Genomic DNA, 18,290 nt, shown 5'->3' with positions numbered 1-18,290 from the left:
ATCTGTGCGGCTGAAGGGCAAAAGTCCTCTTGCTGGGGGACATGACACAGCGACTCAGCTGGATCCTTGCAGTGGCTCCTCTCCTCCCGCACGCGCGCGCTTTAGTATTCTACGAGCAGGTTCGACACAGACGCTCTGCGGCTTCTCTCCGAGTCCGGCTGACTGACGTCAACGCGGGGGAGAAAGATTTCCTTGATCAAATACTGAAGTACAGCGTCATTCGACTCTGTGTTTTTTTTTTGGGTGGTGGTGGTGGTTGCCGGGGGGGTTACTCCGTGGAGACCCCCTTTGTTTTAAGACGGGAATGAAATTTCTGTTTTAGGCTTCCAATTACAGCACCATTCGACATTAGGCTCGGTCATCATACAGTAATCGGAGAAAAGTCATACACCTCTTTTGGAAATCCCCACACAGTTCCCGATTGTCGACCTGTCCGGTCCACACCAATTCAGCTGCCCCTGCCCACCCGTTTCGCTGCTAAGCCATCAATTTGATGCATAATTTGTGTACGTAGACCGTCCCGTTTCACATGCATCTGTGTGTATGGACTTCTCATGATTCATTAGTATGCTTTATCCAGATCTCGATGAAATGATCTTGTTTTCAAAGTGTATGAACTTGCATCTTTGTAAGCTTTATATAATGCATTTGCGTCGTCAAATAAAGAAACTGCATTGTGCTTATCCTTTGGTAATGTGACCTTGGGAAGCCAGATACCAAATTGTTTAAGTGACTTAACACCTCGCTCAGCGGTCGCTACTTAAAGGGGTTGATGTTCTGGAGCACTGGGGTCCAGTGCGTTTCAAAGCGGGCGGGATCTCTGCAGCCACATTAACGGTCGAGATTTTGATAGCCGTGGCTCTTGATGAATGTAGAAGAAGACTCTTCTAATCTGGCGAGTACAGAACTGAAGGAAAGGGTTTGTCAGTGTCATTTCTACGTCACTGAAGCGATGTGGGCGTGAGGAAGAGCATTACCGCCCTCACCAAATGGTGTGCACCATTTTACTCCACTTCGCCTGTCTGTGCAAAAATTCTACCGCTGGAAGTTGATGGCAATGCCTGGCGTGCAGAATTGTCTCAAGTTTTTCTTTCAAACTATTTAAGATCTGCAAACTCCAATGGTTTTACTAAATATAGGATGGGATTTACTTTGAACGGCAGATATATTGCACTTATTCTGGCTGTACAGTTAGGTGAGTGTGCATGATTAAACGTTACCAGTAAAAGGAATGCCTGCTGCTTTTTTTTCTTTCAGATTTTCTTTATTTTAATTTAAATAAACGAATCTGTTAATCACAGTTGGAGACTGTGAAAAAAGTAAAGTGCTTGGTTTAAAATGCACGTATGTATGTCTATCAAATATGCGAGACGCGGATGACATTCGAATAAATAGCAATGTAACCATTTCTTTCTTTCTCGAGCATTATTTTCTAACGTTTTGCTCAGGAAGACCTTGGAGATCTTCCTTGCGTTTCGTTAGGATTTTAATTTGACGAGCTCCAACCGAGAAGAAGGTATTTTATTTGTCAATTGTATGTGTTTTATTCGTTATGGCATCACTTTCCAAAGTATTCCAATGTATGTGCGACACATTTGTTTACAAAAGCTGCCTGAAATCTGTTTTATGACACGACAATCTATACCTAACCTAAAATTAAAAGATCGGTTGTGCATTGAGACCCCCGCTCCAAAATGCAACCAATTCTTCTCAGTTGTTACATAATGTTACAGCTGGAAATAAATCAGCTGCATTCGTGTCTTTACGAGCAGGCAGCAGAAGGCGAAGCAAATATAAATAATTCAAGGGAGACCAGCACAGTAATGATGAAGAATCCTTTTGCAGTAAATGTGTTTTGCATAGATTCGTATAGTAGGCTGTGAGGCAGTAAATAGGACCAGTTGTTAGTATTTTCTTCACCGTTTAAATGCTCTGGGAACTGCGCGCAAATTGGTTTAGCTAAGTAATTATTTTAAGGAATTTTAAGGCATTCGAAATCAAGGTGGCCATCACTCTGAGTGTTTATAAAGTTAACTGCTTCAGTTTGATAGTCATACCGTTTACCTACTACTGCGTCTACTGCTAATTTGTCGTCTTCTTTTTATTATTATCTCAGCTACAGAAGTTAATATGGATGACCAATGTAGAAACTACTGGGATAACGAATACGGTGCCAATGCGGGCTAGAACATTTACATCCAATACGCTGTTATTAGTGTTTTGATACTGTACCTCCTTTCAATATTTATGCCTTCGATAAAATGAAACGACAGACCAATGTTTTAAGAAATCTTTTCCAAATTAACTTTTAATTTAGTGGCTGTACCATACCATGATGGGACATAAAAATAATGCAATACTACATTTAAGAAATAACATTTTTTTTTCTCAAAACAGTGTATAAAGCATATATTTGATAATTGGTCATTTGGTAAACTCCAAAATTACAATGTTCTTGTGAACTTGTATTTCCGCTATTTTAAAGTAATGGTTCCCTTTTTTTAATACAGTGATGTATTATTTATAATGACGATAACTTAATACATCAACTAATATTTTCTTATCAAGATGGACAACCATATTATGTATTTTTAGGAAAACCTGTGTTTATGTGTGAACTTTATGTTCTGGCGATTATTTTAAATATTCAGATGGTAACCGACTTGGGTAAAATGGAGATATATGAAATAATAATGAAAATTAATGAAGGGTAACGTTTCGTTTTCTCTTTATTGCGTGCGTTACTGTTGCGGCGACTTTCAGTGCACATCATTCATTTTACCCTATGTCTTTGTACACATTTCGCAATTTTTTTAATACGCTTCTATTCTGCGATCCTCGTATACTGTATTTGGAATGTAGACTGTACTCTAAGCGCTTAAAAGAAAAGACTGCATTTATCAGATAATATAACCTTATTTTGTTATAACGCCTCCCACTGATCCTGTCGTGTAAAAGCAAATGAGTGGTTATGATCTAGAGATCTCCAAATTTTCTTTTGGGATACATTCAGCCTCGACTTTTGAAATATATTTTCTGTGTCTTGAAAATGTGGGTTTCATCTGTGGAATACTGTATATGTCTATATATAACCTCGAAGCTTCTTTCCAGAGTAATTTACTGCTTTAAATTGCGTTAGCAGCTAAAGTCGCGTCTATATTGTAATAACTTTTTCATGTATAAACTATATTTTCACTATACGCTTCAGTAGATCGTTGGAATTTGTTCACCTTGATTATTCACTCTATTTTATGATTTTTTTTTAGATTTCGAAATTTCAGTTTTCGTGTTTGCATTAATGTTTCTCCACTTCTCCTGAGAATCTGTATCCTACATATGTTACACGTACGCTAGACGCGTCTAAATTTCCTAACCACCGCTGAATATACTGTAAAAGGCAACAAGAAGATTCCTGCTGTACTGTAGCTCAAAACTTGTGCCTTCATGATTGACATTACAATGGAGAAGTATGGTTAAAACTTCCTGGTATAAAATATCAAATAACGGAGACCATTAGTAGTAGTATTTACAAAAACCGCATTCCTAAAATTATTTTTCTTCTGCAGTACCGCGCCAAATTCTGAATTGAAGTGACAATCACCCTGGTGTTAAAATGTAGAATTCCCTGCATTACTACATCACCAACAAATGTTAATAGAAGAATACGAATGCAAAGATTAGTATATATAAAATAGGGTAGTTGTGGAGGATAAGAACGAAAACGCAGAGGTGTTTATAATACTTCGTAGGTTTTTTTTTTTGGAAACTGGATCTTTTGCCCAGTCTGTGAATAAAACATCTGAGGATTTCGGGCGCTTTTCTTTTCCCTCTTGAACTCCGCAAATTGCATTGATTTGTCATTTCGGACAGGAGTTCCTAACTCGCGTCCGCTCACATCCGGATTGATGAGGATAGATAACATGTACACGGTTCCGCTGGCGAACTTCAGCCACTCACCCAGAATGCTCATCGAATTGTTGCAATCGGATCAATTGACTGAATCCCTGCTCAACGAACCGCGAAGGAAAGGAAGGAAAACACATGCTGCCGATCAGCGTCAAGACATGAAAAATTAGTTCGAGTAGGTTTAAAGAGACAAGTCAGTAATTATTTTTGAAACCCCTGTTATTTATCACGATCCGGTTGGCATTTTCCAACGCCCTGTTTGGTGTACGGGAAGGAGACTCCTTCAAATCAGTGAAACCCCTTCCACCCCACTTGACGCATACATGAGTGTAATGTTATAATCTCAGAAAATGTTTCAGGTGTCCCTACAATCCTAAAACAATTACGTAGCTCAGCTATCACCCGCCTGCCCACCCCTCACACCAGTCACTGTATGTGCTCAGCTATGTACTCGCGAATAGTATGTAACCATACTCTACGTTTAACAATGGTAAATAGACAAAGGTTTATTTGTATGGTATGTATTTTTTTCTTTCAAGACCAAAAATAGAAGAAAGCCGTCAAGGAACGAGTATTTACAATATTTCCAAAGGATGGTAGGCTTGATCGCGACTCGCAACTGACAATAATATGAAAGAAAATCCAAACACAAAAACAAAGAAAATACGAATGTTTACTTCATGACAATATTCATGACTATGTTGCCCGTAATAATTAGCACTTAATTTCCATTATTAATTTGTAATTTTAGCATTTTTATTTATGCTTGATATAAGATGAAGATTTATTGGAATGCCAGGAGGAAATGTGCTAATGCCCCCATCAACGCATTAATCAATGTTTTTGAATATTTCCGTCCAGTTTATACCTTTTGTTTCAGCTTTTTATAAAATATAGATATAATAAACCTTAAAATTAACGTTATTATTATTAACATGAATTATTATGATGATGATGATGATGATGTTGATAATGCAAAGTACTTAATAATGACAGAGTTTTAAAATATTTACAAATAAAACACACACAAATAAAATTGTACACCGTTTCTTTTATAAACTAAATGTCTTCCCGGTCTAGTGTGAAACTGCTTATGTTGTTTTATGTTGTTGTTCTGCAGTAGACAACAAAATTAGCAATAATAATAATAATAATAATAATAATAATAATAATAATAATAATAATAATAATAATAGGAGGAGGAGGAGTAAAGAGTGTGGTACTAGTAGTAATGTTATTGATGATAATTGTTACAATTTGACTGCACAAAATTATAGTTTTGTTTTCCACTATTTCCAGTGTATCTCCTACAAGCAGTGAAAGCGGCTGGGAAATGTGATACAGTATTTAAAGGCTTCTCAGACTGCTTGCTCAGACTGGGTGAAAGCATGGTGCACTACCCACAGGACCTGGACGAGAAAGAAAATCTTAAGACCATCTGCTCGTAAGTTGAGATTTTACCAAAACCCTGCAAAGCTCGCGCGATGTGTAGTCGACGAAAATAAGGCGTGCGGGCGCAGCACGAGCCACTTTGTGTGCGAAGAGACAGATGGTGGGAGACCTCCACGTCACTTTGAAGGATCTAGCAGTGTGTTAATACGCCATTCTAGAATTCACGTTTCATCCATTAATTGTCATAAAATAGACCATTATACGTCCAGGGGTTGAAGGGTCGACATCAATAAAGTCGATTGTTTCATGGCGAGTTTCCGAACGCAGTGCCTACATGTGTCACACATAGAAGCAGCTGCAACTTGCGCCAGAGTCGCTTATAATTTTCCTTCCCTATGGATCGAGCAGTGCACCATTAAACACCCATCATATTTAAGGGATACGTGTTGCTATTTCTATTTGTTGTTATGAATATTTGAACAAGCAGTTTGTAAATGTATTATATAGAAAATGTACAGTATATGGACTGCAAAAATAGAAGCTTATGGACATTAATAGACAATGGTAATAGCAAGTTTAACATTGGTATTACTTTTACAGTAGTAGGACCGACATCATATTTCTTCAGATAAATAATCGTTTTCAAAATGTAAAGCTCAATTATTTATGTGCAAGTGTATTGTATATGAAGTCACATTTTACCCATTTTATATATTTCTCGGAGAGTGGCGAAAAGATATATATATATATTCCTTGTGTTCTCCTTACTTTTTGATGTAGCCTTACTTGAATCTGTTCGATTCCTGCAATAGTCTTGAATCCACATTTCTTGAAACCAAATTCCTTGCTTTGTAGACATTTCGGATAGAAATCTTTATACTCTCCTTAAGCGTTAATTAATTAATAATTCATTTTTACTAAGACTCAAAACTCCTCTCCACCAGTTCATCGAGTACAACTGTGGACTGTAGATTACATGTTGGTTGTGTTTGATTTTCTTAGCAAAGGGTTAAAATGCGCGTCAGGTGCAGGCGTCTCCCCTCCGCAGTCTTGAGTTTGCTCTACCGACGTGTAGAGGATAAGAGATGGAGGACGTTTTAATTTCCCGTGGGGAGCTGCAATTACACCAGAAATATTGCAATAAAGGCACATTCGGCCGACCTGGCATCTCGCTATCTCATTACTTATTACAGCTGTATCAAACAGTGGAGGCTGCAGCTACTTAAAAGTGCCCGTAAATTTCAACTTGACAACAGCAAGGCTCCTCCGTGGATCGACTCGAGAATCAGGATGCAAATATACGCCACGGCCAAAATAAACGCAAATAAAAAATAAATAAATGAAACTCACAGAATTAACTCGGGAACGAGTGTTATGCAAGACACGGTAATCTTAATTACACAGAAAGACAGGCTATTTATAATGATGATAACGTAGAAAGTGGCTAAACACGTGTCAGGTAACTCATATTTGGTGCGACTTCCCCTGCTTCTATTCCTGGCGCTATTCTTAAGGGTATATTTATAGAACCAGATAGCTGAAACTCAAATACTTAGTTTAATTCTTCATAGAACTACATTCCAGCATGATTTCGTCATTTGCACGTGAAAGCCATGTTTCTTATATGAGGTAATCACCGTGTCTAGGACAAAAGTAACATATGGAAAGATTAGATTAATTAAAGGAAACGTACGATTCTTACGATTTCAGTTCGTTTGACTGTAATGTTACATCTGTTATTAAGTACATGAAACATTTGAATGAAGTGTCCAGGCCGTCATTTTATTCACGTTGTTGTATTTTTATTGCAGACCTTTTAAAAAAATAAAATGCTTTCATACAAACCACAGAAGTGACGAAAGTGCACAAGAAGCGCTGAATTCGATTTTAATAGAAGAATACATTATTAATAAGTCTGTTTGATTACGTTATGCAGCATGAATGCAGTGCAATAGAAGTGGGGTTTGCTGAATTATTAACGCCTTGAAGACAATGCGGGTGAGGGTGACTACCTTTCGCTTACAGACCTTTTTTGAAATATTTTTATTCGGTTTGCAGGTACTGGGATGACTTTCATTCGTGCGCTACCACAGCGCTCGCAGATTGCCAAGAAGGAGCGACGGATCTCTGGGAAAAACTCAAAAAGCAGTCTAAAAACCTGGAGTTCAGAGGCAGCTTGTTTGAACTGTGCGGTGGAGGCAATGGAGCACCGACATCCACTATTCATTTTGGCTTCACTGTTTTTCTTATATCACTCTCCGCTTTAGTGACATGGTTTGCTTTTTAGAAGAAACGATACAACAATAGAAGAAAAACACAAAACCACTGCAAAAGTAACGACAGCCAATATAGTGATCGAATTCTACACAGCATTGGATTTATATGAAGAAGAAAACAAAATACAACAAAAGACGTGTTTTTCTTGTGACGCACAAACCTGCAGTCTTTTGGGCTTGCTGGAAATGTCAACCACCTCTTCGTGATTTCCCCCATTTTTATTTGCCAAATTTGTTACAGAGTCGAGTGCAAGCCAGGCGGGAGACCTCACTTTTATTCTCGCTTCACTTCAAAGCTCAACAGACTCAGCCACCTTCAGAGAAAAAAAAAAACTCAGGAACGGCGTTAGCCATTTAATTAAAGGTGGGTCTGAAAGCAGGTTAATAAGGTGCTCGAGGGGAAACAGGAATCCGGATGAAGAAAAAAAATGAAGATAGGCCGTGACTTCATTATAGTACATTAATAAATGAAAATGAACTAGCTGCCAATCAGACTCACTGTGTGTTTCAGTCATTAAAATAGAATGTTTTTACATACAACAAAGTATTGTAACACGAGATCCCGTTGGACGCGAAATAAATCAGTTGGATAAAGTTAATATGTTAGCTTTATTTGATGTTGCCAAGGCATAGACCACGTTTCACTGCCTTTTAAACGACATGTATGGTTTGTTTGTTCGTTTGTTTTTGGATATGTTGCATATAATATAAAAATTCAAAAGTATAGAATATACAAAGGACTATGTATATGAAAACCATTTTGAGAAAAGGAGATGAGTAAAATAAAATATATAACAAAACATAACATTATATAAGGCCTACTAAAGCTCAAAAAAGCTACAAAGTATAAAGATATATATTAAATAAACCAGTTATTGTTTGAAAAGAAGGTGTGTGGTGTTCTTTTGGCTATTCATTTCAATGGGAATACTTTAATTCACATTCAATTATAAAATAAACCTGCAAAACGTAATGCTAAATGTTTATACTAAAGTTTTAAATGAGGTAGCCCTTGATGTAATGAATGTGGATAACCTTTGCGTGGGTACTGTATATGTTTAAATGTTCAATTATTATTATTCGTTAAACAATTATTATTATTAGTCTGTGATGCACCTTCAATATGAAGATCCAAAGGTTTACATAGTCCTTAAATGATTAAAGTTGACAGACAAGATCTTCCTCACAAGCCTGTAAATATAACGAAAAATGTGTCTATGCTGGAATCAGACAAATAGTTCCATAATTAATAAGACATATCTGCGAATATGGCACTGTGTCGCTTCCTACTGATTTGGCAGGGAAAACTGTAACAGTCATCTATTTTTAGCTCGCTGGTGTGTTTGTTAGAAACGGGGATGAAAAGAAAGCAGGCACCTAGGTTTGGATTCAAAGGATAGGTATAAGAGAGCAGGGGAAAGAAAAGGATGCGTTTTTTTTCATGACCAAGCAACTCCATAAATTAAACGAACCATAAGAATTGTTTCAAGGGGACCAGCGCAAGCCTGGCCTGTTTTAGATGCAACGTGAGCTCTGGATGTTTTTTTTTTTGCTTTTCATTAATCAAACGCAGCGTGTTACCTCTTAATATGCATGCATGTCCCCGAAGTACAGCCTCCCTGAAAAAAAAACCGTTAGTTGCCTATCCAGAACGCTAATGATAACCTTGAAGAAACACGTTTCGGATTGACCTAATATGGAAATTACCAAGTATCCCTTTTCCTTGCTGTATATGTGTTATGAAGGTTACATTGTAGCTGATTTTAGGGTAAACCTAACGGGAAGATGTGATGAAGCACTGCTGCATTTACAGTTAGACAGAAAGTCTTAGCGTTCATAAATAATACACTTCTCTTATTTCTAAACTACCAAAGGTGAACCCAGACGCGACGGGGGGCGTGAATTCGTTTTCCAGATCTGCCTCAAGATGTGAAGCCTTCTTTATGCTTTTAAGATTATTATTTTTAAATCGTTCGACCATTTTATTGCTTCAGTAATTTCTCAGTCATATATGAGTGATATAAACCGTGTATTTAGGTATGTATTTTACAGTATATCACGAGTTAATTCCTGCAGCAGTGCCTATTATTTACAGTACGAAATATATAAAGAAATGACTCGCAAAGGCTTGTTAAATTAATGGTTGTAGACTTAAAGTAAAAAAAAAAGATTATTTTCTCTATAGTTTTTCGCAACAATAGGTATACCACTCCATGCCATCGTTATTGTTAGTAGTAAAATTAACCAGCTAAAATAATGCACAAATACTAGTTTTCATTTAATTGATTTTGGTTGGTACATTTTCCCTTAAGACAAATGGTCTTAAACTATATGAATAAATATCTCTAGGATTTGCTTTTCCCAAACCCTTGCAATAATTCCAGAGGGACCACCACAAAGACGTGACTGACAGCTTTTACGTTAATATGGATGAACGCAAAACAACCATAGCTACCGTTCTATAAATAAATGTCCTTAATTTGCAGATTAAGTAGAGAATTAATTATAAATTGAAATGTTCTCGTCTAGAAAGCGCAAGAATTGCAAATGAAAAAAACGTGCTTTAAGCAATTTACAGTCAAATATACGATATGAGCACAGGAGATTAAAAATTAATACAAATACATTTTAAACTCACATACTGTACTTTTCCCAACAATAAAGCCATTTTTGTATGTTCCCGTGTGTGCCACTGCTAATACTGTAAATGGTTAATGGAAGGTATTCGTGGAGAATTAAATGGTTTTCTCTCCTGGCTCGTTCCGTTGACTCGTGTCTATATTGTCTATGATGCAGCTACGCTTTTCTGTGAGTTTAAATTTTGCTTAGAACTCTCGTGAATTCGTTTAACCACGGTGATAGTTTGGTCATAATCTGAAGGATGAAAATGCTTTCCAGTCTATTTTCATATACATTAACTTCATTATATTAACTTCTTCCATCTTAGTATTTTATCGCTCACGTTCTATATCGGAACATTTTAGCTTCTTGCTTATTTGTTTACAAATATGCCTTTTAGTGTACAGATTCTAATGTACGATTCCATCTGGTCATACTCAAGCATGGGGGCCTTGAGTGTAGGCTATAGCAGAGATTTTTATGCTATTGGTTTGAAAAATATTTTTCCAGTCGTGTAACTACTTAGTAATGTTTCAAATATGAATATCGTATGCAATCAAACACTTAGCAAATCAATCAATCAAACAAAACAGCTGCTTTTACTGATTTAAAATCTGGCAAAAGGTCGGAAACTCAGGAACGGTGAGATATACTTTTTGAGACTGCTGATTGATCCCCGAGTCCAGACAATACCAGAGAAGAATGAACATAAAATTGATTTAATAATTTTTAAAAAATACCATACCTTTCTTTTAATTTAGATTCAGTCTTTTAATTAAGGCGTTCACATAAATAAATATTATCGGAACTTAGTTTTGTTTTATGGTATGCAATTTCAAGCCAATAGAAGTTATATATACAGTAGTTCGACGGAAAACCCAGTGGCTCTAGGGGAGGATAGCTGTTAGCTTTGCTCGAAAGAAAAACTCACAGCAAACACCTGCTGGCGATCACTAAAAGCCTATGAACGCCTTTCTCTCGTAACGTTTCGACAAGTAATAATAATATTAAGCAGTGGAATAACAAATTATTGCTAAATTTCTGCAAAATTTAAATGCCATTTCTGTAAGCACTAACATGCAATCATTTTTAATTATTGTTATTGTAATATGCATGAGGCATTTGCTTTTGTTGAAATATATCAAGACAAAATCTTTATTGCGATAAAGACGATTTTTTTTCTTTTCATGTGGAACTCAGTGCACCACTTAGCTTACCTTTTGCCGAGTTCAGTTTGATCGAATTGAATTTTGGGAGGCATGTGGCATTTTAAAGATGGCTGCAAGTTTGATTCATTCTTGCACTTTAATAATTCTGTAAAATTAGTTAAATATGTTTCATTTCGTTGGTTTTGTCTTTCTCTTACAACGTCAGCTCGGGTTAAACCTTTCTGTTTAACCTGAAACGATGTCAACATCGTATGTACAGTATAACTTCAAAGGAGTGGAAATGCATTGTGTAATAATAATTCTGAACACGGATGGGTGTAAATTTTAATTTAGTAAGAAACGGTAGCAGGGCAGCAGTTACAGTAGTTGGTTTTGGTTTGTATATTTTCCCTTAAAAATGGTCTTATACTATATGAAAACATCTCTCGAGGATTTTTTTCCTAGAAATTCCTGAAATCATTTTCCTGAAGTCATTTTCGAAGTTAGGTATACTCGGTTTACGTAAAGGTACAGTATTTTGTAGCTGGATCCAATCTTATTGCGATCTAGTTCTTATTTGCTCATTGTAACAAATGTACAGTATGTACCTACATTGGTATTTGTGCCAGTGCAGCAATGCCTAAGATATGAAACAATGCTTAAGATACAAAAAGAGCCTAATTGAACTTACCACGTTATATTTTTTTGTGCGATAAGGAATACGATAGAATAACGGTTTTATGCAAAATCTATTATGATTACTGCCATATGTATTATTATAAATTATTGCCCTATTATCAGCTTAAATGTGTTTTAATGTTAAATATGTTCAGTTGTAGCCTTAAGTGTTGACCTCAAATCCGTTCAAACTAGAATGGCAGAGATAAATCGCTGACCCACTTTACCTTACATTTGCAGGGTTACTTTATCTTAAACGACTGAAAAAGGCTACAATTTTAGTTACGTCCTATTTCCGCAGCTAACGTTCTGTTTTTGTCACTCTGGTTTTGTTTTGTGCTTTGGTGTTTCAATGGCTAAGAATAACATTTTATAAAGCGTGTTTAAGAAACAATTGCGTATCGCGATTTTAAGTCTTTTCTTGTAGACAGGACGTAAAGACAGATGTATTTCTGATCTCACAAAGGAGAAAATCTGTTTGATGCTTAACACCAGCACACATGCAGTACAGTAGAAAAAAACCCAACAGGTAACAAACACAAAAACGCTTCAATGCCGAAATCAAAATCACCCTATCTATTTTTCCAGTTTCTGTAGAGCAAATGAATTGTCCTTGTCATGAGAAGCCTGTCTGTGTGAGTGACACCTATACAAATAAAGCTATAACCAAATAAGAGTGATGCAGTTTGGTAACACAAGCAGGAACATTAAACATGGAGCACACAGAAATTTCTCATCATGACTAACAGGGTGCAGTGCAAAACCATATTAGAGAATATGTGGACACACATGCACGGTATATACTGTATACAGTAGTCCATTCTGAAACTGTTAGATGGCCCTATTATTTATTTTTCACACAATATAATAACAGACAGTGACAAATACAGAATCTGTTATGTCAAATCCTGAGTTACCAGCATGATATAAAGTCTCATTGTCAAACTTTGTCTGCCCTAGATATTAGGGAGTCTGGCTTTTTTAAAATTAAAATAGGACTTTGCTTGGTTGCAGTGAACATAAGAAAATAAAAAAGATGACAATTCAGATGACGCAATTTGGCCACCTCTCTTTTTTGGTTGCTTGTGGCTAATCGATCCAAGAATCTCAGCCATGTGCTTCTTGAAAGGCAGACAGAGTTAACTTGTTCCACTCCCACAATCCCTTATGGTAAAGATGAAGCTTTAGTCTTTAGAGAGCAAGACCATGAACAAGAGATGTAAAGAGCTAGCGGGCTTTATAAGAGGGGTTGCATAGATGGTCAATAAGACATTTAGTCTGGGTGTCTTTTTGACTTTGTATGGAATCATCTTGCAATGTAAGGTAATGTAAAATACAGCTGCTCACTTTATCAAGGGTAATAAAGCATGTCCCAATTCCCAAAGACTCAAATAATTCAAAAGACAACGGAGGGAACAATTATGAATTATTCATTAATTCGTTATTAATACTCAGGGTATTAAAGGCAAATCCCAGTAAAGTGCTGCAAATGTGGAAGAGCATTTTAAAGTGAATATGAGACTTCCCAAATAATCTGTTACAGAATGGGATCCAACAGAATAGTGGTAGGAAACCCTCATGGATTTATCTGGTACAGATGCTACATCATTTGGAGCGTTGTCATTTTGTTCTGATGAATCACGATCTTTATGTTTTCCATGACAATGTTATTTCACTGTTGATGTGGTGTCATGCCCAGAAATTCTTATTTAATATTTAAAAAGAAGGACACAGTATAGTACACTGCTTGTCATAGTGCAGAGTGTAACTTAGGCCAATGAATAGCTGGTGGTTTGAAAAATACTATTCTAACTCATGATTATCTCGGAGAGACTTGTCCTTCTTTCTAAGGAGAGCTGTACTGTTATGGAAAACATGACCTAAAACTCGCTCATTTAGATTCAGGAAAGGGCTTCAAATCTGTAAATCAGGATTGCTGATTTTCCCAAACTATCACATTACTGCCTTTTATAAGGGCAGATGATGATAAAAGGACCTTGTGCTATATCAACCCCAACCATATTTTGTCAGTTTGATGTATGGTACCCATATGAAGCATCTATGTTTTTAATAAAATCTTCTATTAGGATGTAGTTAAGAACCTAATCACTTAATTTAGTTAGGATGGTAAATCTATTTTACAAATATTACATCTTTTTTGCATACAACTTTAAAAACTGTCAGACAAGAACCATTTCTAGTTTATACAGGAAGTCCAATGATTCATTAAATGTTATAGCACACACTGTATAAGCTTCTTCAATGCTTTATTTAGTATAAATAGCAAATACAAATCAGAGGTGACCATTCAGACAATAATGCTAATCTGAACGGTCTTCGGTGAATTGGCTTGGTAGTTTAGTCCATGCACCGCTAGAAGAGCACAAACAAATGCCTCCTCATTTAATTTTTTTTTCTTAATTTTTATACTTGCCATTTATTTTTCTTAGTTTTTTTCACTTCTCCATCTAATTTGGACTCGCTTAACGAATTTACAACCCCCCATATACTGTGGCCTTTGTACAAGCACAGATTAGAAGCAGACAGAACACGGACACAGGTCTGACACAAAACAAAAAGTTACAGGACAAAAAGTTTAAGATACCTGCGGGTTGTTGGAATAACTCTTGTGCAGCAGGCCAGGGGAATCTTGACAAACCCAATCAGTTGTTTCATGCCTTACGGTATATTGAAGTTGCAACAGTTGGCTGAAGTCTTAGACTAAGTTCAAACCAGTGATCCCCAGACATAAAGTGGAGGCTCTTAGTAGCGAAGCCATTGGGAAGCCATCCTGAATCATCTTCTGTGTGATTTCTGTTTCTATTCCCTGGAGTTAGTTTCTGGATTTAGTGCAAGTACATTATTTGAGTTGACTCTCTTAGTCCCCTTTCGAACTTTAATATAATTAACTTCTTCCCGGGTTCTTCTTTGATATTTGTTTTTTAATTGTTTGTCTTTCTATACTATACATTTTAGTTTTAAGGATTATTCTAATCCATTGTTTGATTCTAGTTGATGTTATTTCAACAACAGTAATTTAATTTAATGTTATCTAATGGAATATAATCTACATTAAAATATGTAAAATGTAAAACATTACAACACTGCTGTCACCATATGATGTCCACCATGGACAGATTAAATGAGCTACAGTACATGTCTTTATCGATGGTCAAGGAAGACAATATAGGGACTTGATTTAAGAGGTCATAGGAGTCTGCCTGTAATTCTTCACTCTACCCTGTGTGAAGTCATTCCATAGTTCATTGCTGAAAGCTGAGACATTTTGCAACCGAAAAAAGACTACTTCAAGATCATCAATGAAATGTAGAAATACCCCTAGGCCTTACACTTCAACTAGGCCTTACTTTAGTTACCTTTCCATAGTTATTTGCAATAAAATCTGCAGGGAAATATCTCACTGAAGAAAACAATTGGCTCAAGAATTTCTCCCTGATGAATAGTATCTAGTTAAAAATTTCCAAGATTAACAACCATCATTATTCCTGGGTTGCTATATTTTCTCACCCTGGGACTAAATAGGTTTCTGAAACAATGCAACCATCTGATATACAATTGGCAGGATTAATATGATCTAAAGGTACACAGAAAATGGGCAGCCAAATATAATAGCCAGCCATTATTAATGTGTACTGCAATACAGTGCATATACTGTATGTACAGAGAGAGGGTACAGATTAATTTATTTCACAGAGAACACAAGCCCATTCTCCTAGAGATGCACTACAGAAACTAAATACGCAGGAAAAAACATTCAACTACTGCAGTTGCACTTGAATACAGCAATTGTGGAGGATAACATGAGAAGTTAAATTCAAAATCTATTGATCTTGCTCATCTCAGAAAGCAAGCACCTCTGTTTCAGGCAGAACTTGAAAATAGATTCAGTGCACTTCAAGACCTAGAAAAATTCACAGGCATAAATGTAAGACAAGTGGCACATGGCTTCAGATATACAGTAAATTGCACTACTGGGAACTCAGACAGTAACTGTCACCAGAAAATCATGATGGAGACAAAAAACAAACTGTAAAAAGTTACAAAACTGTATATATTGAGCTCTGTATGACTGTAGGGAAACCTATTACTGAGGTCATCAGATCATTAAACTGCAATAAGTAAGAGAAACAAAAGAAAGTCAAGGGCAGCAGATAAAAAAACATTCCTTCATACTGTATAAACAGAACAAGTAAAAAACAATTGTTTATTAAGATCATGATCAGGAGTATTCGAAATTCACCTGACAGAACTTTATTATGGGAGTAAAAAATAAAAAGAAATCTGGAACTGATCGCATATTACCTTACATTTTGGAAGAAAATATAGATGAATGGACAAACATTCATGCAAGTCTTTACAGAAATTTATATAACAAACAAAAATACCTGAATATTGCAACATCACAGTAGTAATACTTCTGCAAAGAAAAAAGAGTCAAAAATGCCCAAAATGACCTATCCCATTCCCCTATAATGATATATCACTGCCCTAATCTACACATTTCTATGAAGGTGCTCACAAACCTCCTGGATTTCCTCCATGATACTGACCTGCGGCACTGTCTGAAAGAGGGATTAATCCTTAACATTCGTTGCACATTTTCACTTTTCGTTTCAATGTATTTTCACTCCGAATTCAGATACATACCAACAGAGATATTACATGAGATTCCATTGAATGGAAGACCCTCTGCCCCAGATGAAATGACCGGAGCACCGGAGAAGACAGGGGAGTTGTCCTGGTTCTCTTGTGAAATTAAGGAGATGCAGTTTTCAAGTGATGCTAGCTGGCCTGCTCCTTTCCAATGTGCAATCACTTAGTAACTGTTTGACCCCAGGTGAGCCAGAGCTCCCTGTGGCAGACCTCCATGGCACCTCCGGTGCTTAAGAATAAGATAAAATCACTATATTGGCCGTATACAATTTCTTGCATTAGGAATTTGTGTTTTCACATATCCCAACACTTTATGCCAACAACATTTTTTTTTGTCATGTACAATAATGATGAGCCTTGGCTTAGTAAAGAGCTAAAAAAACTGCATAATAAAAGAAGAGGATTATTGGAATGGAGACAGTGAGAATGACAGAACTAAATGTCAACTCAAGACTTACAAAAGTCCAATATATCAATGAATGAGAACAGCAGTTGGTAAATAATGACTCCATTAATCCTTGGAGAAGCCTTCAGATTATCATGAATCATAAAAAGAAATCTCCCAAAGTTACAGCTGACCTGGCTCTGCCAGATAGACAGAACGAGTTTTATTGTAGGTTTGAAAAACAGGGGCTCCTTAATGATGATCATAGTGGGTGCTTTCTGATGACCTCTTCAAATTCTGCCCTTGTCTGTCTCATCTCTAGTGATGATGAGAAGGGAGGTACAGAAGGGAGGTGAGTCGTTTTGTATCATGGTGTGCTGACAACAATCTGAGGCTTAACAGACTTATTTCTAGAGCCATTCTCCAAAACCACTCTCAGTGGTTATCCATAATGTGGCTGTGAGTAAGGTGTACATGAATATCATCTAGCACATGAATAACATGTGTATCACAGAAAAAAGCACAGCAGATAATGTGCTTTTTTCTCCATCTGAATCCTTTTGGTGTTGCTCAACCAATCAATAGTTTCACAGAGTCATTATTGAGAGCATTCTGACTACCACTACATCAGTTTGGTTTGGCAACACGTCTGCACACCCCAAAGGCAAACTGCAGCGTTTTGTTCACTCTGCGGAGAAGCTCATTGGCTGTCATCTGCCCTCCAGTGATGATTTGTGCAATTCCGGAGCAAAGAAGCAGGCAGAAGAGATGACCTGATGACCCCTGCAACCCAGGTTACCACCTGTTTCATAAACGTCCCCCAGGAAGAAACCACCAGTCTATTTAAATCCGCACTACTTGGTATTTGAACAACTACTTTCTTAGGGCTGACGTTTTCATTACCCCAAATTCCTAGTTACATGTGCACCGTATTGATATTTATATTGTCTTGTTTGTGTATGGTATATGTACTGTAAAATGTTTTTGCAGCATCAGGTACCCCAAAGTAAGTTTCTTGTACATTAATGTACTTGGTGAATAAAGATGATTCTGATTTCTGATTTCAACTTTATAGCTGCCGTTTTGCCCATCATACAACATGCCATATCTTTTGCAACTGGTAAACATCGATATTCTGTGTGTGGCATTCTTTTTTTTTAGCCACTCTATTGCTAACATAATATGGCACCTTTCAGGCATCCTTGCAAGATC

At 36.7% G+C, this 18,290-nt stretch overlaps 1 protein-coding gene across 1 annotated transcript; it reads left to right on the top strand.

The window, feature by feature from the left end:
* Positions 1-854: 854 nt before the first annotated feature.
* On the top strand, positions 855-8,463 carry LOC148657403 (neuritin-like). The gene is made up of 3 exons (XM_088643642.1): positions 855-1,195; positions 5,206-5,350; positions 7,357-8,463. Exons 1-3 carry the CDS (start codon positions 1,141-1,143, stop codon positions 7,583-7,585), a joined length of 429 nt encoding a protein of 142 aa, XP_088499768.1. The 5' UTR covers positions 855-1,140; the 3' UTR covers positions 7,586-8,463.
* The last annotated feature ends 9,827 nt before the right edge of the window (positions 8,464-18,290 follow it).

The sequence above is a fragment of the Lepisosteus platostomus genome, chromosome 8 (genome assembly GCF_059453375.1).
Source record: "Lepisosteus platostomus isolate fLepPlt1 chromosome 8, fLepPlt1.hap1, whole genome shotgun sequence".
NCBI lineage: Eukaryota > Metazoa > Chordata > Actinopteri > Semionotiformes > Lepisosteidae > Lepisosteus > Lepisosteus platostomus.
Note: the sequence above shows the minus strand (reverse complement) of the source record. Positions and strands in the feature narration are given on the sequence as shown.